At 45.3% G+C, this 22511-nt stretch overlaps 1 protein-coding gene across 2 annotated transcripts in view; it reads right to left on the bottom strand.

Annotated features, from left to right (window-relative positions):
• Positions 1–7038, bottom strand: part of Cdh3 (cadherin 3) — a 45980-nt gene extending 38942 nt beyond the window's left edge. The window contains exons 1-3 of one of the 2 annotated variants that reach the window (XM_076838362.2): positions 6991–7038; positions 6662–6782; positions 5589–5591 (exon numbers count right to left, since the gene is read on the bottom strand). In XM_076838362.2, coding sequence (XP_076694477.2) covers positions 5589–5591; positions 6662–6782; positions 6991–7038 — 172 coding nt within the window. The remainder of the gene's footprint in view (positions 1–5588; positions 5592–6661; positions 6783–6990) is intronic. The other variant, XM_077105779.1, reaches the window with a different exon arrangement.
• Between the last annotated feature and the right edge of the window lie 15473 nt (positions 7039–22511).

Here is a 22511-nt window from a genome sequence, read left to right as displayed (position 1 = left end):
TTAAATGGGGCCAATTCTGCCCACCCCAGGTGGCTTTCAGGAGGATTAAAGGGGCTTATTACATAAAGTACATAGTGTGATTCTGGAATGCAGTAAGCTCTCAATAAATGGTATTTAGGTTGATATTTTGTCAGCCCTTGCAAGCCAGTTCTGCTGCCTGTGCTGGTGATGCTGGGTAACTAAATGAAATGAGCAGGGAAGTCAACAGTCAACTGCATCCTCCAGTCTGCAAACTGTCAAGGGAGAGGATGCTGGAGGTGAGACCCAGTGTCCTGGTTCAGAAGAGACTTTGGGAATACTGGCCTCCATAGGGCTACAACAGGGGCTTCAAATGTCTCTCCTGCCTTTCCCAAGTTTTGCGGTGCTACCTCTGTTGAGGGGTGAGACAATTCAAGCTGCCTCCACAATGTCTGCTGCTCATTGGCTCCCCCCACCTTATGCTTCATGGTTCAGCCAGATTAAATGATTTAAGTTCCTGGAATCTATTCTGCTTGCTGTTCCCCTGCCAGCACGTTCCCAGCCGCCTCTACTGCCCCAGCTCTTCCTCAGCTCCAATTCAGACATCACTTCCCATAGGTCTCTCAAAAAACATGTCAGCAACCCTTGCTAGTGGATTTTATACTATTCCCTTTTCATCCCCTATTCAATATCTTTCTCATACACATCACACATGCCAGTATTTATTTTATCTGTCTCTCCACAAGCACATAAGTGGAGGATTTTGGACATTTTGTTCACTAATATATACCCAGGACCTAGAACAATACCTGACACTTAGTAGGCATTCAATGAAAGAGTTGTTGAATGAAGGATTCATTATTAAAGTTGTCTTGTGGGCTGGGGATATAGCTCAGTGGTAGAGAGTTTGCCTAGCATGCACAAGGACCTGGGTTCAATGCCCAGAACAAAACAAAACAAAAATAAAAATAAAAATTTAAAAAAAAATTGCCTGAAGAAAACTGTTTCCTCTAATCTGGAGCTCACCGAGGCCAAAAGCAGTGAGCCTTGCTTACCTCTGAATGCCTAGCACCCAGGAGATATGCAGCCACATGTTGGCTGAATGACCCTTTCAACTTGGCCTTGAATCTCAGACACCTCACTTCTCTATAATAAGGGAGGAGCTGAACTTGACCATACTGGCCAAATGAGTAGGCTGCTGCCCTCCTCCACACTGGCGAAGATTAAAATCTCACCCAGGAAGATGTTTTCACCTAAGAAATTCACAGCCCTTTCCAGATTTCCTTCCTACTTTGGGGTAAAGAAACAAGTATTAGTTTCAGGGCAAATAATTGGAAAATACTCTCCTCCAACACAAAGGAACAAGTAAATAATGAAGACCTATGTCCTTGAACATAGGACCAGATGAGACACAGGAGCCCAGAAAGGGTAGCTGGTAAGAAGACTTGTTGGGGTTTGAGAATCCAGAAGAGATCCAGCTACTGCAGGACAGAGAAAAGCTGACATTTCAGGGCAAGACCACAGTGCTGGGATCCTCAGGCAACCCTCATTTAACCCAGCGATTATGCTCCTTGGTGTATACTAACAGATACGGGTACATAGTTTCATCAAAAGACATGTACATTCAGATGTAGTGCACACCTGCAATCCCAGTTAGTCAGGAGGCCAAGGCAGAGAGATTGCAAGTTCACGGCCAGCCTCAGCAACTTAGCTGTCTCGAGAACAAAAAAAAAAAGGCTGGGGTAATACCTCAGTGGTAGAGTGCCTGCCTAGCATAGGTAAGGATCTGGGTTTGATTCCCAGCACCACCAACAATAAATAAGAGAAAAAAATTGATGGAGCGCTGGGGCTATAGCTCAGTGGTAGAACACTCGCCTAGCATGTGTGAGGCACATAAAAATAAATAAATAAAATTTTAAAAAGGTATTGTGTCCATCTTCAACTAAAAAAAACTTTTTAAAAAAAAGTTGATGGAGCACTATTAGTAATAGTCAAAGACATTACATGTCCATCAACAGAACACACACATGGTCAAATAGTAGGATACTACAGAACAATGAGAAACAACTACAACTGTACCCAGAATTATGCAGGAATCTCACAATGTGTAGTGAAAGAAGCCAGATCCAAGAGAATATAATGTATGATTCTTACATAAAATTCAAATACAGGCAAATTAATCTATGGTATTTGAAGTGGGTGCGGTGGCACAGCCCTATAATGCCAGCAACTTGGGAGGCTTAGTTAGGAGGATTCCAAGTTTAAGGCCAGTCTCAGCCACTTAGTGAGACCCCATCTCAAATTTTTAAAAAAGGACTGGGGGCATAGTCAATGGTGGCACTCCTTGGTTTAGTCTCTAGTACCTACGTCCCTGCCACACACACAAAAGGAAGAATGGTGGCTATCTGGAGGGAAGGGGCATCTGAGGGGCTGGCAATGCTGTTTTGTGTCCTTCTCTCCCTCTCTTCCTGTCATCCTCAAAATGCTTTGCAGAGTGATAGTTTGCAGCCTCAGGAACTCCTTGCTCATTATGAACACTGCCTTCCTTACGAAGCAGGAAGGAGAGGACACCTGCACGGTAGCCTAGGAACAGAGTGCCATGTGAGGAGGCTGAAGGGAGACTAGAGGTTTGAGACCTGCTCCCCAGGCACAACTGATGGCCATGTAGCACGGTGTCTTCCACAATTAACCCTACTCTGCTGCAGAGCCAGGAAGGCAGCCAGCTGGGCTCAAAGGCCCAGTTCCCCAACCTTCATTCCTCAGAGACTGTGGAGGCAGCCAACCAGGATTTAAAACCTGTCCTTACTGCCGATTGCCCCAGTGACCCCATTTCACAGCTAAGGGGAAGTTATCACCACCTGCTTTTTTCAAGACAGCCATAAACACAGAAAATAACTAACATTAGACTGTAAGTTCCCCAAGAGCAAGGGCTTTGTTTGGTTCATTGCTTTAGACACAGTTCTAGAAGAGTGCCTGTATACACAGAGGCTAAATAAATGTTTATTGAAAGAATGAAAACAGCAGAGCCCAGAGCAGGGGCTCCGAACTGAAATGCAATTTTATACTAAACACTAAAATAATCATCTTCAAATTAATTCATGCTCAGGTTCATTATTGAACTTTGACATTCCCTATGGTTAGGTTTCCATCATACCCAAAGGCTGACTAAGGATTCATTGAACCTGCTGAGGGGTCATGCTGATGTCCTGGATCACTATGTCATTAAGCTTCTTCTCTCAATAGCTCACGGTTAAGGATGGATAGATCACCATAGGTCCCTCACTCCTAATCACTACATGAATCCCAGGCAAGTTCCTACCTCCCACCTCTCTGTCTTTGCTTCCAGACCACACCTGAAGAACTGTGGAACCTAGACTTGTAGGGGTCAGGTTACGGGAACATTCCTGCTCTATTTCTTCAGATTAATCTCTTACTCTTGGCCTAGTCATGCTCCCACACTGGGATCCTCAGAGACTGTAGCCAAACCAGCTCCCTCTACAGAAATGTTTTTGGAAAACCCTATAATAGAAAGGGATAAATGACTAGGGGTTATTATTGGTGGCTGTGGAACTCAGGGTTCCAGCATTCCACTTCTTTCCATCCACTTCCTACTTTCTAGTATTAAAAAAAAAAAAAAAAAAAAAAAAAAATGCCAGGAACTCAGGAATCAGAAACTTTCATGTAAATCCCCACTGGTCCCCACAACAATGACTTCGGTGAAACTACAACCAGTTAGATTTCTTCTGTAAAATGGGCTGAGCTTCATAAGATCATCATGATTTGTGCAAATACCTCCTGGGCATCCTATTAAGTACCATGTCCTAGACACATACCAAGAGGTAAAAGCCATGCCTGGGAGCCTCCAAAAAATCTGCAAGCTGTTCAGCCTGGAGAACTGAATCCATCATATGTGCCTCTGTTTCCCCACCTTTAAAATCTCTGGCAGGGCTGGGCTTCAGAGTTTCTGAAGTTCCAACTCTGAGATTAAGAGCTCAAGTTACTTAATATTTACCTTTCCTGCTTCAAGGGAATGTTAGGAGGATAAAGCAAGCTCAGAGTTGTAGAAGGACTTTGAAGGGGAAGAAACACATGCAAACAAGGCATTAATTATATCAGATAATTTCTTTGAGCTCAACTTCATAGACACCCGTAATATTCATAACCCAGGGGCAAACAACAGGGGCAACTGTTTCTTAGCAATATGAAAACTGTTGTCAGCTTGGCCAATCTTGAGAGTTTGTATGTGCCTGCAGGATAACCCTTTCAACTGGCTGAATTCAGGCTAGTATGCCTGTTTTAAGAGTACGGCAGTGGGGGTGGGTGTATTGGTCACTGAAGACCAGGGGGAGAAATACCCATAGTTTTTGTTGAGGTCTCTCTATTTGAGTTTAAAATTTTTAATTTTATTTACTTTGTAAGAGATGGGGGTCTCACTGGGCACCGGTGGCACATTCCTATAACCCCAGCAACTCAAGAGGTTGAGTGAGGCAGGAGGATTTCGAATTCAAAGCCAGCATCATCAATTTAGCGAGGTCCTAAGTAACTTAGCAAGACCCTGTCTCAAAATAAATATAAAAAGGGATGGGGATGTAGCTCAGGGTTGAAGTGCCCTGGGTTCAATCCCTGGTACCAAAAAAAAAAAAAAAAAAAAAAAGAGAGAGAGAGAGAGAGAGATGATAGTCTCATGTTGTCCAGGCTGCCCCTGAACTTGTGGACTTGAGGGATCCTCCTACCTTAGCTTCCCAAGTAGGTGGGATTTATAAGTGCACATCACTGCACCTGGCTTGGGAAATGTCAACTTATAGAGGCCACTTGGGCCCAGAAAGTTGCCTTTAAAGACAATGTGATAGCCCATTTCTTAGGAAGCCTGCCCCAAGAACCAGTCACATTAGCAGAGAGGCAAGGTGAGCCAAGCGCATTAACCCATGCTTCGTTTTTAAACCCAGGTGTGTTTCTGTCACAAGCCCACCATTTTCACAATCATAAACCAGACATCTGAGAAAGCTGAATCTCCTCAAAAGGTTTAGAATGCCTTACGTCACTGGGAAGCACTGGCCAACTCAACCATGAAATGGAAAACTTGATCACTGCTTCCCCCCAGCAACCCCAAGCCTTGTGAAGTGATGGCTAATCTGATATTTCTTGCTTCAGTAAAAAAGATAAGGCACTGACAACACTCAAAACCATAGCCTGCTTTCAGACTAGAGCAGAGAACTTGACAATGGGGGGGGGGGAGGGGTGTGGATTTGGCACAGGTCTGGGTAGCAATAAAGCTTCCTCAGGGAGCCGGAATTGGATTTGGGGCCCTGCCCGAGTTAACATTTTTACAGGTTGGCTCAGTTGCAGTTTGTTAGCCAGCCAGTAATAAACTCATGTGCAAGAATTTAAAGTTTATGAGGCATGGCCTCTTAATGTCTCTACTCGGCTCCCTACAGCCAAGGGTTTAGGAGCCTGGCCGTTAATTGTTTTGTCAACATGCAGAGTTATTTGGGAAAATATATTTTTTTCTTTTCTCTTTTCTTTTCTTTTAAGCCTTTTACAGACTCAAGGACACTCAATCCTCTTTTGCAGAAACAAAGGACAGCCATTGGTCTCCCAGCACTGACACCCCACATTTAAGCAATGGGCACTTACTTGTACCTAAGTTAAGGAGCACACTGATGAAAGTACTAGGAAAATACGAGGAGCCAGTGGTACTTAATATTTTGAAAGCCAAGTAAGTATAAATCCCTCCTCAGAGAAATGCACAGGCAAGTTCTCTGGAACTCCACCCAAGAATCCTGGGTTACACCCTTGTTTAAGAACTTGGGTTTGATCCCAGGGAGAAACCCCCATTGTCTTCTCCACTTGGAGGGAAAGAACCTCCCACCAGTTGGCAGCTGCTTGGGTCTCATGACACACTTGTTCTCCGCACCAAAGTGACCCCCCACTCAAGTTTTTGAGGGCAGGAGGAGAATAGTAATAGAAGATCAAAAATGTGCTTTGATCTCTCATCCACTGTCTTCATAGCCCAAGGCTGCTGGCTTGGGACACTACTCTCCTCCTGCACAAGTGATCTAGCATCCCACTACCAAGACTTTGGGGGATGCGGGTATCCTTTGTGCGTGGTAGCTCCAGCCCAGGTGTGCCAGGCCATTTGCAGGCACGCTGGCCCTCCGGGAAGGGCAGGGTTAAGAGTGCATTCCAGCTGCCCGGGAAGAAGGGGGACGGGGGAGGGGAGCGCGGAGAAGAGAAACAGACCCCGTCTGTCTGTCGGAGACACAAAGCACGGTTCACAAAGGGGGCCCGAGAGGGGCGAAGGGGGCTGCCCGGGGCACGGCTCATCCCCACACCTGCGCGGGGGTTGGGGTGGAATGTGGACGGCGCATTCCTCTGCTGAGGCCAGTCGGGGAGAGCTTTCCACGTCTGGGCTGGGTGAGGGGGATCAGCCGCGAGGCATCAAGGGGTCAAGGCAGCAGTGGCTGCGGGGCCAGGAGGAGCTGGACATTAGAGGGCGCTACGCTGTCCAGCCTTTTCCGTTAGACATTTACTCCCATCCCAAACTCCAAATGGCTTTCTGTGTCTTTCCCGATTCTGAGTAGGAGCCAGAAGTCCCCTACTCTACCCTGGACACAACGTGCTAGATCACAACGCAGCGAACCACGTGTGGTTCCCCGCACGGAGTTTCAACAAGAGCAGGATTCGGGGAGGGGGGGTGTCTTACCTTTTCTCATCGCCTGGCTGGGCTCTGGCTCCTTGCCTCCTACCTCCAAGGGCACTTCAGACTCCCCGAAGCCCACCCGGCACGGCTCCGAGGCCGCGCACGGCAGCCAGCAAACCTGTGCCTGAAGGCAGAGGGGGCAAAGAGGGAGGCTGGGTCACTGCGTGCTCGGACCTGCATACCCTATTCCGAGGAATCCTTACCCGGTATCCAGGACTACTTTGGCCCCAAGGAGCCAAGCCCGGCATCTCCCGACGCCACTGTGGTGTGCAGACCCCGCCCGCCCTCCAGGGAGCAGTCCCGGCTAGGGCGAGGGCAAGGCACAGGAGTACCTGGAGTAGTAGGAGGAGGGACGCAAGAGGCCCACTAAGGAACCCCATGGTTAGAGAGAGAAGGATGAAGAAGCTGCTGCGACAGCAGAACTGTGCTCAGCTTTACTCTCAGAGCCGCTTTGAGCGCCGCGACTCCGGGGAGCCGGCGGGAGGAGGCCAGGTGAGCGCAGGTAGGCGCTGATTGGTCCAGCGTCACAAGTTCCCGCCCCCTCGCAGGTGGGGCCGAAGCCGGCGTGCTTAAGGCACTTGCGAAGCCCTCTGGTCGTCCCTGGTGACCCCCAGAGTTCTTCAGCTTTTTAAGGGCTTTTCCTGCAGGGACTCTTCAGTCTCGCAGGTCCTGGATTCGAAGGGAAAAAAGAAAACCCACTCCATTCCTCAACCTCTGCAGCATCAGAAGACAAATGACTCTTTGCCTTGCGACTACGCGGAAAAAAAAAAAAAAAAGTAGAGACACATCTGAACACTACTGGAAACAGAGGCTCCTCATTCATGCACCCGGAGGCGCACAGTTATCCAAAGCTTTGATGGAGGCCGGGTGTGTCCCCCACACCCGGCTCCAGTGGAGGTTGCCCTCTCCCTTTTTCTCCACTTCCCCTGACTCCCCCTCCGCCCCCCTCCCGCCGCAACCGGGAAGACTTGGGGTTTAAAATTGGTGGTGAGGTCCCCAGGGACCACGTTACCAAATCTGATTCTACTTGCAGGAGAATCTTTACTTCCGTTTTACAGATATACAAATGGAGGCTGGGAGAAAAGGCCCCAGAGTCTGGAAGCCCTAGTAGTACCAAAGGGCGAGAGGTTGGTTATTAGTGATTGACCCACCATCTCCAGCAACATCACCCTAATATAAATGGTGCTTTCTCAATTTTATGTAAAACGTAAATTTTTAAACGCGGTTTTATTGGTCTGAAATACTGGACATAATCTAGTAAAAACTGTTTGCTGTGCAGTGATTTCTCTCTTCAAAGATCTCTCCTACACCCTTGCTGGGAGATAAATGGAGCAGCTGGGACTCGTTCCTCTGTTACTCTTTCCACTACGTTAGACATGAAGGGCTTTCCTCTTCGACGCACTCAAGTGGGTTCTGGGCATAGAAAGGATTCTGAGGCTCAGTCACTCCACATGTCCTTTCCCCAGTGAGATAAGCTTTCCGGACTAGTCTCACACCCTAGTTCCTTGAACCTCCCTTCCCTTCCCCTGCTTCCTTGAGAACCCCAAAATGATGCCTCTTCATCCCCCGCACCCCACTCAAATTTAAGGGTTTGAGGAGGGGACTGGGCAGTACAATTATAGATTCTCTGGCCTTCAAGGACTAACTTGGTAAGCTACCCGTCCTTCTCACAGCCTCTGGCCAAGAGGTAGACAGAGAGGAGTCCTTCCTCTCTCTTGCCTGACCTTGGCTCTGTGCCCACACTGTCTGGGTTCGAACCAGGGCCCCACCACTTACTAGTGCTGTAACTCAGTTCTGCATCTGTCAGTGGAGCTATTACTCCATTGTAATAATGTCGTGATGCCTTATAACAGCTACCCTCTAAAGGTTTGCACTAGGAAATTAACAGATTTAAAACACTAAGCTCAGTACCTGGCAGAGAGCAAGAGCCCAATGCTGCCTGGTATTCTAGGATCCGGTTCATTTGGCCTCCTCCGCCTCGCCAGCCATTTCTCTCTGGGCTGGAAGAACTCTGCGGCTCTCTAATCCCGCTCTCCGTATGGGGGCGCTTTCCAAGTCCAAGGGGAGCCGACGCTTAGCGATGGCGCAGGCCCAGCCTATCCTCACCTCTCAGGTTCCATCGCGCCCGCCCGGAGCCAGGCGAGGCCATTAGGCGGACAGTTAAACACAAACGAGCCTCGGGATACAGGTCCTAATTAAGTAAACACCCGGCTGGAGGGCTGTAGAGCGCGCTCATTTCCGCCTCCTTCCAGGGCACTCAGCATTCCCGGCGCGCGGGGTGGGGGAGCAGGCAGGGAGGGGAGGGGAGAAATTGAGAGTAAGCATTGGAGCCTGCCACTTGGACCACATCGCCATCTTCTCCGTAGCTCCCCTAGTCGATCGTTCATTCACATTTTTCATTTAACTGAATGAATTTCTATTCTGAATTTCAGTTAAATTTGCTGACAGCCTGCTGGGTGTCAAGCCCTGCGGATGCATTAGCGAACAAAACACACGTCCTTGCACCCTTGGTCTTTCCATCCCAGAGTGTAGAGGGATGTAAACAAATACGTAAATATGTAATAGGTTAGGAGGTAAAATGTACTGTGTAGAAGAATAAAAACAGAATGAGAAGTGCGGATTCACCAATAGGAGGTAGGGCTGAAAGCAGAAAATAAAACCATGCAGCAGGTGTTGCCGGGAGGGTCTTGCAGGAAACAGAATTCTGTTTGGGGAGTTCAAGTCCTCTTGAAAGGTCCAGAGGAATGGCAGGGTTCAGCCTGGGCAAAACAGTCAGGCTCCTCTTAAAAAAAAAAAAAAAAAAAAAAAAAAAAGTGGGGGGAGGAATTAGAAGTGGTATTAGAAGTTCAAGGATCCAGCAGAGGTAGTTGGAGCATGGAATCCCCTCTTGAAGGCAGCTATGGTGGAGAAAGGCATCTCTACTGCCCAGAGCAGAGGATGTAGGGAAAAAACACCCAGCATCTCTCTCCTCTTGTCCTTCTCCTGGTGTGAATCCACCAAACCAACCAGAAACTTGAGAGCAAGAAAGGCAGGTGATGGAGTCTGAGAGGTCATTCTCCCAAGGCTTTCTTTCTTTTATCTTCTTCCTCTTCCTCCTTCTCTCTTTTTTGTGGTGTGGAACCCAGGGGCTTGCACCTGCCAGATAAGTGATGTACTACTGAGCCACAGCCTCGCCCTTGCCACCAAATATTCTAGTGGATGGGATTCAGGGAGCAAACAAGAAAGCCCAGAGGTCTGGCCAAGACAAGGACGTTTGAACAAGGACTCCAGGCAAGCCATGGAACAAGCCCCAGCTAAGCACTTGGAGGGAAAGTATTCCAGGCAGAGAAAATGTGGCAAAATGCCTGGGGCAGCAGATTACAAGGAACAGCAAAAAAAAGCTACTGTGGCTGGAGTAGAGTGAGCAAGTAGGAAATGAGTCAGAGGGCTTGGGAGGATAAGAATCAAATCTTGTAGAGCCCCACAGATCATTGTAACTTTGGCTTGTACTTTGAGAAAGGAGGAAGCCTCTGTTGGTTTTGAGTGGAGAGTGCTGTTGAGAATAGACTTCTGGGGACTAGGGCAGAAGTCTGTTGGGCTTTCTTTCAAACATCTGGGTAAATGATGGAATGGCTTAGCTTGAATTTGTCATTGTGAAGGGGATAAGAAAAAAAAAAAGATTAAAAAAAAAAAAAAGAAGAAGAAGAAGAGGAAAATCAGAGCCAGACATGGTAGAACACGCCTGTAATACCAGCTACTTGAGAGCCTGAGGTAGGAGGAATGCCAATTCACAACCAGCCTGGGCAATTTAGCAAAAACTCTGTCTCAAAAAAAAAAAAAAAAAAAAAAAAAAAAAAAGCTGGGGATGTAGCTCAGTTGTATAGTGCTTGCCTAGTGTGTGCAAAGCCCTAGGGTGGATCCCTTACACAGTAATAAATAAATAAATATTCTAAAAATATTTTTTAAAAAACAATAGAATTACCATATGATCCTCCAGTTCTATTTCTGGGAGAGAAATTACCCAATAGAAGTAAAAAGAGGGACTTGAAGAGATACTTGAAGAGAACATAGATACTCTATGTTCATCATAGCATGGTATTCGTAATTGCGGAAAAGTGGGAGCAACTCAAGTGTCCATCAGTGGAGGAACGGATCAACCAAATGCTTAACAGATACAGATTTTTCATTTTGTAAGATGAAAGAGTTCTGTGGACAGATGCTGGCAACAATAGTAACAGTATGAATGTACTCAATGCCACCGAACTGCACACTTTAAAATGGTTAGCATGGTGTATTTTGAAGGTATTGCTGATTGACTGAAGGATTGGATGTGGTCAGTGAAGGGCAGAAGGATTAGGGATAACTCCAGTGTTTTGGCCCTGAGGAGTCAGCAGGATGGCAATGTCATTTCCTGAGATGGGGAAGACACCTATAGTAGGCACTGTCAGGGCCCCTGCTCAGAGTCCCTGGGATCCCTTTTATGGTTTCTGAGCTCTCACTCTTGGCTTGTGTGCTGATGTTCATACAGCCTGCCCTGTGACTCTTCTGTGGCCTGGTCTCTGGTTACTAGAGTCCCTTTGCCCTTGCAAAGAAGCACCCAAAAGTTTAACTCTTCAGTCCATAACCAGTGGCGCAGGAGTGTGAGAGCCCAGCTTTCTCCCCTCCAGGTGGACAACTTGGAAATGTAACTTGCACTCAGTTGTGCTATGAGCTCAGGCTGAAGCTACCCAATGTGGGACCGGGTCTGCAGTCATACCTGTGTGATCTCTCCTTTCTTTTACTCACCAGTTTCTTTTGGAGCACCTCCTTAATAAGCTACTCTGGGTACATGAATCGTTGGCTTCTTGGAATCCCATTGCAGGCAGGACATGCTTGGGATGCGGGGAGACCAGAATTTCCATTTGGGGGCATGTTTGGAGATGCTTAACAGTGGCATGTTGAGGAGGCTGTGGTTGCATGCCCAGTTCAAGGCAGACATCGGGCATGAGGATATTATTTTGTCAAGGCATGTCAATTCTGGGTCAACTTATGGTGGAAGATTTTTCCCATCTGAATAGAATCCTGGGCTTAAAGGCCTTCCCATCTGTGTTCGTCAGTTTTTCTGTTACTATAACAAAATACCTAAAATTAACAACTTATAAAGAGAAAATGTTTATTTTGGTTCACAATTTTGGAGTTTCAAGTCCATGATCTGTTGGCACTGATGCTTTGGGCCTGTAGGGAGGCAGCACATCATGATGGGAATGCAGGCAGAGCAAAACCCACTTCGTGGCCAGGAAGCAAAGAAAGGAAGAAGGTGGGGCCTGGATCACACAGTACCCTTCAAGGGTATGTCCCAATGATCTAAAGACCTCCTACTAGGTTTCAGCACTTTCCTATAGTGCCACTCTAGGGACCAAGCCTCTAACACACGAGCCTGGGGAGACTTTTCTAACAGTGCATAGGCTGAGACTTTTTTTTTTTTTCTTCTAGTACTGGCGATTGAACCCAGGGCCTTCCACGTGGTAGGAAAGTACTCTACCACTGAGCTTTACCCCAGCCCTTTCTGATTATTTTATTAAATAAGTTGTCCATGTTGCCCTCAAACTTGTGATCCTCCTGGTTCAGCCTCCAGAGTAGTAGGGATTACAGGTGTGCACCACCATGCCCGCCTGGCTCTTCCATTCTTTTTGTTTTCCCAAAGAATTGTCCCTCTCTGGAGTTTCTTGTCTGTATGTCACATTTAAACAACTGTGAAATCTCTGGCACTGTTTGTTTGTTCTGAGTGTCTCCTCTGCCTCATTCTCCACCTTGTTCCCTCCTAAGAAGCTCCTCAGGTTCAGGCACCAGGGCTGTTAGGGGAGACTTCCCCTACAGTACCCAAACAGGGACATGCCCTTGGCACTGAAGTTAAGCCCCTCAGACCTGAGTTTGAGTTGCAACTCTGAAAATGACTGCTTGGTGAGCTGGGGTGAGTTACTTATCCTGTCTAAACCCTCTGGAGGTAGATCATAACTCCTGCTTGGGTGTGGATGAGATTATCCCAAATTAGACTCTTGCCCTGCACTTGCTCCTCCCACAATTTTCCCATTCTTCCTTCACCCTCTGACTTATAACTCCTCCCCTGCTGGCCTCCCTTTGCTTCCCCCAAATGCCAGGGGGGTCCTGTGTCAGGTTTTTTTACTTGTTCTTCCCTGGGCCTGGATTGTCTTTCCCTCCATGTCCCCTGCATCACTCCCTCCCCTCCTTCAGGTCTCTGCTCAGATCTAGCCCCTCAGAGAGGCTGTCCCCTGACCACTCTGAGCACTCTCTTGTCACCCTACTTTGCTTTCCTCAGAGCACTTACCATGTCTTGATTTATTAGTACATATATAGTTTTTTTTTTTTTTTTTTTGAGAGGTAACAGCAATAGTTAAGATCAAGGACTCTGGTGTCACATTGTCTAGCTTCAGATCCTGAATCCAGCTCTACTTAACTGTGAGACATTGGACTGGTGATTTCTTTTGTGTGTGTGTGCATGTTTGGTGCTGGGGATTGAACCCAGGGCCTTGTGCATGTGAGGCAAGCACTCTACCAATTAAGCTATATCCCCAGCCATGGGCTAGTGATTTCTTGTCCCCATGTGTTTCAAATATTCCCATCTATAAAATGGGATAGTATTAAGATGCCTTCCTCAGAGGTTCTGAGTTCATATTTGTAAAGCTTTTTAGAACACTGAAACACAAAGAGTTCATCTCATTGTAATTATGGTCTCTCTCCCATTATCGAGTGTGTCCTCAGTGAGAGGCAGGGAATTTTGTCTCCTTTATCCACTGCTATAGCCCGGGTGCATAGAATAGTCTGGTATAGAAAAGATATTCAAATATGTATTGAGTGAGTGAAACCAACAAGATTATAACTGTTGAGCATCCGGTGGGTGCTAGGTGCATGGGAGAAGCAAAATCAATGTTGGTCCCTGACCCACCACTCACAGCTCACGTCACAGTCAGCCAATAGAAGGCAAAGTGTTTTACAAAGAGTCATACAAATCACACACATCCTAAAAAGCGAATTGCTGCCATTTTCTGATTACTCACTGAATACCAGACTCTGTGCTAAGTACTTTCATGCAGATTTTTTTTTTTTTTTTTTTGTGGCACTGAGCATTGAACCCAGGGCCTTGTGCATGCAAGGCAAGAACTCTACAAACTGAGCTATATATATCCCCAACCTCATGCATGATCTTATTCTAATCTTCATAATTCTACAAAGTAATTCATATGATTCCTACTTAACAATGAGAAGATTGAGGTTAAGTCCCCTGCCCAAGGCCACATAGCCAGGGCAGAGACAAAGCCCCATTCCAACTCAGTTCTGCCTCACCCCAAAACTCATTGCCTGACTTAACGGCCAACCTGCTGATAAGATTTCCTAGAAAAAATGAATTCGGGGAACAGGTCCACAATCTCTGATCCTTTTTCTCAGACTGTCTCAAAATAAACATATTTGCCTTTGGTCCAAGGTTAAATTCTGGGCTCTCCAAGAAACATTTAGATAGAACTTTTCTTCCCATTTTTGGTAGTAAAATTCTAAAAGCTTCACTCCCACAGAGCACACTTATGAAGATATGTCCTGACACAAGTGGGTGTTTTCCGGTCTTCCAGGAAGTGGCCTTAAAATGGGTGAGGCCCTCTTTCCTGGCACTCCTCACTCAGGGCTCTGCACAAATGATTCTATATTCTTCCTTCTTTGAATCTATTCCTCCACTTCCTGGGGCCCTCCTTTCTGCCCCATGACATCACTGGTTAGCTCTTCCCATTCATTACTACTGAATTACTCTTTTTAAAGGTGCTGAGGCAGCCAGTCTGCACTGAGAAACTGAGATCTGCATGCCTTCCCTTTCCCTGAATCTTGGGCAGAGCAATGCTGCCTTCAGCGCTCAGTGCTGGTGCATCTTTGCCAAAGCCTGAGCTGTCAGTTTGCAGAGATCAAGCATCTATGTGTATGTGTATGTTGAGGACAAGGAATCGATTAATCAATAAGCACTCACAAAGCCCTGGATCTCGGTTGGCTAAAGCCTAGAAACCCTTGACAACTTTAGGGTCAGAAAGCACCTTGAACTAACAATTACAACAACAAAATAACAATAATCTGCCCTCAGAACTATTTTTCATCCTTCCCCTGAAAGTCAGGGTGACCCCTACAGATGGTTTCCCAGGCCCCCTTGAAAGATGACTTCCTGCTGGGCTCTGCCAATGGGAGGCACTACCGGGAGGCTGGAGGACAGGACAAAGGAAAAGCCAGGTGTGCTTCTCCTCCTCCAGCAGTGTCTTGGCAGTGGCTGCAGCCCCAGTTCCTGCCATGGTTCAGCCAGGTGACCCCAAACTCTGGGCTCCAGTCATAATTGTACTTTTCCCTGTCTTTTTTCTACTAAGGGGTAGATGACTTCATGCCATCTAATCTCTGAGTAGCATCACTGTCCTGTTTGGCTTCTCAACCCCTCCACTGCCTCTAAATTAAATTCTCTCTGGTTTAAATACTCATAGTCATTTTCATCTTCCTGATTGGACCATGATAAATAGAGAAAACTTACCTAGTACCTATTGTGTGCCGACACTATTCTAAGTTCACTGTGTAAATTCACTTCTTTAATTCTGTCAACAGAGAAATGATATTTTATAGATGATAAAACTGAGATAGAGTTTGATATAGCTTAGTAGGTCTTAAATTTGGATGCATATCAAAAATTGCCCCATGCTATAGCTTGGATCAGGAATGTCCTCCAAAGATCTGTATGTTGTGGAGGCTTTGTTCCCAGCTTGGCATTTCTGGGAGGTGGTGGAACCTTTAAGAGGTGGAGCCTAGAGGGAGGTCTTCAGGTCATTGGGGGTGTGTTTTGGAAAGGGATTGTGGGACCCCAGCCCCTTCCTTCTTTCTTTTGCTTTCTGGCCATGAGAGGGGTGGAATATGTTTGGCTGCATGTTTCCTGCCATTAGAGACAGGGTCAACCTCCCATGGACTGAAGTCCTCCAAAAGTATGAGCCAAAATAAACCTTTCCTCTGTATAAGTTTCCTATCTCAGGTTGTTTTCTACAGTAATGGAAAGCTAACTAATGCACCCAGGAAACTTATTAAAAATTAGAAGTGACAGATGACATCCCAGCTCTGCTGAATTAAGCTCTCCAGTCTATGGGGCCTGGGAGTGTAGAGATTTAACAAGCTCCTCAGGTAATTTTGACGCAGCCAACCCAGCACCCTTAAATGAACTAATATTTGGGAAACCCTTACTTGATTTTGGTGATGAGACTGAGGTTCAGATTAGGAGTGTGACCAACCCATAGCGATTTAGCAAGCTCCGTGGCAGATTTTAAAAAATCAAAGGACAGCCGGGCATGGTGGCACATACCTATAATCCCTGCTACTGAGACAAGAGGATTGTGAGTTCAAAGGCAACTTCAGCAAAGGCGCTAAACAACTCACTGAGACCCTGTCTCTAAATAAAATACAAAATAGGGCTGGGGATGTGGCTCAGTGGTTGAGTGACCTTGAGTTCAAACCCTGGTACACCCCCTGCAAAAAAAAAAAAAAAAAGAAGATCAAAGGACAGCACTTTCTACCCAGACCTGCTTTCATGTTGAAGGTCAAATGACTGATTCTGATGTGTTGACTTGTTCTTCCTGAGAGCCATCTGAAGCCACTTCTTATTAGATAACATTTTCAAAAAAAAGAATATAAACAGACATGTATTCAGTATTGCTGAATGGGTTAATCAGTGTTTGGGAAAAGGAAAAAGGAAGAATTTAATCAACTTAATCTCTTCTTTTCCAATCTTTCTGAATAACCTCACAGAGCTCTCCCATTCTGTCCTCCCCTTACTGATTCAGTAAAACTGGTCAGGCCAAGAATCTATACTTTTTTCTAACAGGGCTCCAAAATGATCTGACAATTTGAGAAAATGTAACCAAAATCTAAAAATCCCAGAATTCAATTGGACTTCAGTAATAATGTCGACTCTGTTAGGTTGGTATTTCTGTTTACTGTATTCCCCACATCACCGTAGCACCTGGCACACAATAGGCACTTAATAGGCCTAGACGGTACAGTGTTAGAGTGCTTTCCTAGCAGATGCAAGGTCAATCCACAACTGGGTTCAATCCACAGCACCTCAAAAAAAAATTCTCTCTCTTTTTTTTGCATTTTGAAAATACTTGCTAAACAATTATTCACTGATCCTCACAGGCTAGATATTAGAGTCCCATTTTACACAAAATGAAACTGAGTTCAACAAGATCAGGTGACTCACCAGGTCACACAGCTAATGAGAATTGCCACAAACTCCCTCCAAGAAATTCCCCTCACCCAGCGGATAGAATGAATATGATAAGGAGGATCATGGGCAGAAGAATGCAGATCTGAACACACACACACACACACACACACACACACACAACCTACGAAAATGAACACCAGAAAAAAATAAATCAAGGGTGAGGATAAGAAATTCTAGTATTTATCAATGGAGGAGGAGAGTGGAGGCTCAAAAAGATTCTAGTGAATACACAAATCCCTCTAGCTCTTGGGCTCCTAACGTTAGGTAATAATTCAGGCAGCTCCTACTTGCCTGCTGTATTGCTAATAATAGCTCATTGTTCCATATCATTCAGTGCCAAGGGCTTTGTGCATGCTACTCACTTAATTTTACCATCTTTCTCTTGGATCACTGCCATAACTTTCCTTAGTGTTGTTCCCCTCCAATTGGTTTTCCCCACCAGTGGCAGACTGATCTTTTATAATTGCCAAATCTGATCTCTCTGTGTCTCTGATTAAAATCTCCTAGTGCACACAGCACAGGGGTACACATCTATAATCAGTTACTGAGGAGGCTGAGTCAGGAGGAGAATGAGTTTGAGGCCAGCCTTAGCATCAAAAAGAAAAGAAAAGAAAAGAAAATTCCTAAATGCTTCCTTACTGTGCTGTATCCAGCAGGGTTTATAAGATTCTTTCTAGTCTAGATCCCACCTACTGCTCCATGATATTCAATATACATTTACTGACAGCCTACTATATGTGTTATTTTCAGCACTGAAGACACAATGATAGACCAATAAAACAAGGTCCTTGCTTTCATGGAGTTTGTGACAATAAACAAGTAGAGAAGTAAACAAGCGAGATAATTACAGACTATTGGAAGTGCTAAGAAAAACAAGTAAAGAAATGAGATAGTCATTGGGAAGCCCATTTTTGATAGAATGGGTCAGGGCAGATTCTCTAAGGAGGCCACGCTGAAGCTAAGACATGAAGATTGAGAAGAAGCCAGTCATGGAAAAAGCTAGGAGAATAAGTAATTCAGGCAGAGGGAACAGCATGTGCAAAGGTCCTAAGGCAAGAAACTTCTAGAAACCAGAAACAGAGAAGTCAGATTCTACGGGACTCTAGAGCCATAATACATGGTCTGACATTTATTCTAGGATAAGAGGGAGCTACTGAAGAATTTTAAATGAAGAAATATTAGATGACCTGACTTATATTGTTTAACCATCTCCCTGGCTGGTATGGGAAAACATTGAGCGGAAGCAGGAGAAATGGGAGTAAGGGAGGAGAGAGGAAGCTGGACTTGGGTTGGCCCTGGTGGTTACAAAGGAGATGCAGAAAAATGATCAGATTCTAGAGCTGTGGGTGAAATTGACAACTGGAATATTCTCTTTTGGATTTAAAATAGAGCAAATCTTGAGCTGGGCACAGTGGTGCATGCCTGTAATCCCAGCAGTTTGGAGGCTAAGACAGGAGGATTGTGAGTTCAAAGCCAGCCTCAGCAATGGTGAGGCACTAAGCAACTCAGTGAGATCCTGTCTCTAAATAAAATACAGAATAGGGCTGAGGGTGTGGCTCAGTGTTCAAGTGGCCCTGAGTTTAATCCCTAGTACCACCCCTACCCCCACCAAATAGAAGAGCAAATCTTTCAAGAATTACATAAATGGTGCATTCAATGATAAAGTTGGAAGCAATCTCTTCACATGCTATTGTAGAAAAATATTTATTTTTATGAAAAGATATATTCAGTGTGTTGGTGAATACAAAGAGAAATGTATTATGGTTGGCTACAATAATGGCTGGCTGGATAAAAATGTTATAAAGCAAATATATCAAAATGTCAACAAGAGAATCTCGGTGGTGGTGTATGGGTGCTCACAGTACAATTCTTTCATGTGTTTAAAAAATTTTTAATACTACCAATTTTAAGAAGTGGGGAAAAGGGTTGGGGTTGTGGCTCAGTGGTAGAGTGCTCACCTAGCATGCATGAGGCCCTGGGTTTGAGCCTCAGCACCACATAAAAATAAAATAAAAATATTGTGTCCACCTAAGACTAAAAAATAATTTTTTTTTAAAAAAAAAGAAGTGGGGAAAAAACACCTCCTACAAAAAAAAAAAATAATAATAACAGGGCTGGTGTTATGCTGGAATTCAGGACCCCCAAAGACCACCAGAGACCCAAGATCGATGTAAGCAGCAAAGAGGTGTTTATTGTGAGCTAGCTCGGTCCTCCGCGCACACACATAGCAACTGGTGACGCTGAGAGGTCCCGAGCCCAGGGTTTGCAGCAGTTTTATATATTCTTTGGAGAGGGCAGGGACTTCACATACATCATAGCAAATCATCACACACCGCGGGAAAATCAAATAACAACTCTAAAACATGATTAGCACATTCACTGGCGGGAACAAGTTGGGTAGGGGTGATTGGTCAGTACAAAAGGGGTATTCATTTGAACTGATTGGTTTAAGCCAAGAGGGGTGTACATGCTGAATCTACATAGTTTCCCAACTTGTTATCAACCATCATAAACTGCTGGGAGGGTTATCTGGCATCCCATGTATTTCCCTGTCTCATGCTGATTGGTGGCTACTAGGGGGCTGCTATGGATCCCCACCTAGCCTGAGTCAGGGACACCTGGCACAGCAGATCTCTCCTGTAGATAAACAACTTAGCAGGGTGGGAATGTGCCTAGGAGTGCTCTGTGGGTCTTTCCAAGGACTAAGGTCATGTCCCTTCCTTGGACAGGCTTTGCTCTGAGATAGAGGCTGGTTTTTCACTGGGAGTGTAACACAGTGGTAGAGAACTTGCCTAGTATGTGCAGGACCCTAGGTTTGATCCCCAGCACCCTCCCCCCCCCCCCCCCCCCCGCACACAATTATAATAAATGTTTGGACTTTTAACTTTTTGCGTTTTTTTTTTTTTTGGTACCAGGGATTGAACCCAGGGGTACTTAACACTGAGCCACATCCTCGGCCATTTTAATATTTTAAGACAGGGTCTCACTGAGTTGCTAAGTGCCTTGTTAATCTGCTGAGGCTGGCTTTGAACTCTCAATCCTCCTGCCTTAGCCTCAGGAGTTGCTGGGATTACAGGCATGCACCACCGCTCCCAGCTGACTTTTAACATTTTTAAGTTAAAAGTTATACCTAAGAATGACCCCATTTGTATATTTAAAAAGAAGCACGCAGGAAAATATAGTAAAGAATAGACTTTTTCAAAGCCAGGCATGGTGGTGCACGCACACCTGTAATCCCAACAACTTGATCACAAATTCAAAGCAAACCTGGGCAGGTTAGTGAAATACTTTCTCAAAATGAAAAAGGATTGGGGATGTAGCTCAGTGGTCTACTACTTCCCTAGCAAGCCTGGGGTTCTGCGTTCAGTCCCCACCCTACCTCCCTAAAAGAAAGAATAGATTGTTTCAAAAGAAAATCTGATAATTAAAACTCTTTAATGGTTTTCCATTAGCCCAAATAAAAATTCCTTAACAAGTTTTCTAAGGACTGCCTCATGGGGCTTGTCTAGGTTCTCATCTGTCTCCTCTGCTATGTGTGGTGCTCAGTCTCTCCATATCCCCAAACTGCCATAATCTCTTCTGTCACAGGGCTTTTGCACATGCTGTTTCGTCTCTCTGTGGTGTTCTTCTCTTCTTCTTTTTCCACTTAATTTCTCATTTAATCTTAGCTCAATTTCCACTTCCTAGGAAAAAAACCTTTCCTGACTTCTCTAACTAGATCAGGATCCAATGTTTTATCCTCTTATAGGACCAAATATACCAGTCCTCATCACTATTTAAATTAGCATTTCTTTGTATGCTTATTTGGTTAATTTCTATCTCCCGCTTAGTCTGAGAACCATGTGAAGGCAGAATCTGAGTATTTAACTCACCATTAGAACCCCAGCATTCAAGTTAGCAAACGGTAGGTGCTCAATAAGTACTCATTGAAAGAACAAGAAGAGAGTAGACACAAACACCACACTTCTAAGTGGTGAAATTATGAGGGATTTTGTTCTCTTTATTTTTGGAATACCTATGTTCTTTTTTTGTATTAGTTTTCAAAAACAAAGCAAAACAAAAATATGTTATTTGTGAGTTAAAAAAAAAAAAAAACAGTCTTATCTGAGCTCTAGTTTTCCAGATTGTTGAATCCAGAACCTATCAATCAAACCAGAAAGAATAGCAGGCAAGGTGGCACATGCCTGTAATCCCAATGGCTTTGGAGGCTAAGGCAGGAGGATGGCAAGTTCAAGGCCAGCTTCAGCAACTTAGTGAGACCTGAAGCAACTTTGTGAGACCCTGTCTCAAAATAAACAATAGAAAGGGCTGTAGATGTGGCTCAGTCGTAAAGCACCCCTGGGTCCAATCCCTCACAAACAGAAAAATGCAGGTAATTCTTTTGAGGTGCTACCTCTTCTCAGTACTCACAGCCCCCACTCCTCTCTCATCTGCATTTATAGGTGCCTTCCTTTCACACTCTGTACACAATAGGTAAGGACACCAAAGCTGATTTGTCTGTCTTCCTCTGTGAAATAGTGACAGCAAGACAAAAACATCACCCACAAAAGTCTTTAAAAATTTAAACAGCCTGATAAAGCCCTCCATTCCACACCTGCCACGGAAGGAAATTGCCTCTGGTGTCTCTGCTGCTCCCACCCAACACCTGCACATCTCTCCTGTCGCCCTCTGCTGCTAGGTGGGGGGGCCTCAGGGCCCCACCCACTACCTGAGGCATTACAGCCTGGGGAAGCCCCTTATATTCCTGTGAGGGAAACTAAGGATCCTCAAGGATTTGGAGGATCAAAGCCTGAGATCTAAGGCACTGGCAGGAACACAGTCGCCTGTAGGCATGGTGGGCCGGGACCTAGTGGCTGGGGATCACGCAGCTCTAAGCCCAGCTCTGAGCCAGATGCATGCATCCACCTGGCTGGGCCTGCCTGCTGAAGGACAGGTGCGGGGACCAGCCCAAGGTCACATCCCCAAGCTGATCATGAAGGAAAGGAAGGAGTTGGCACCACTGTAATTAAGTGAAGGCAGGAATTTGGAGAGGGGGAATAAATTCACCAGTGTTCGAATTGTAGCCTGTTTGCTCCCAGTTTTCTTCCTAGGTATAACTTTTTAAGATATTTTGCAACTAGAGTCCTTTCTGTATAATAATAAAAAAGGACATTGTGAATAAAGTAAAAGGCTTCCTCAATTTCTACTGAGAAATCCATTCTCATCTTTGCCTTCAGGGTCTATATCCTTCCTGCACTCTCAAAGTACTTTTATGGAAATATTACAGTTATACAATTTGCTTTTCTCCACACAATAAGATATTTTTGAGAATTGTCCTAGTTGATATATGTGACATTTACTCCTGTGTTCCCTGTAGGGAACTCCAACACATACGTGAGCCATTTGTTGATGTTCATAAAACATAAATAGCCAACATGTAATGACATTCCTCTCTACCAGAGGACACCCTAAGTTTTCTTGATATACTATTAATTTGTTGATTTTTTTTTTGTGTGTGTGTGTGTGTGTGCTAAGGATTGAATCCAAGGCCCTTGTGTATGCTTGCATGCTACCACTGAGTTACCACCCCCCCCGCCCCCCCCATAC

This window comes from Callospermophilus lateralis, chromosome 18 (assembly GCF_048772815.1).
Source record: "Callospermophilus lateralis isolate mCalLat2 chromosome 18, mCalLat2.hap1, whole genome shotgun sequence".
NCBI classification, from domain to species: Eukaryota; Metazoa; Chordata; class Mammalia; order Rodentia; family Sciuridae; genus Callospermophilus; species Callospermophilus lateralis.
Note: the sequence above shows the minus strand (reverse complement) of the source record. Positions and strands in the feature narration are given on the sequence as shown.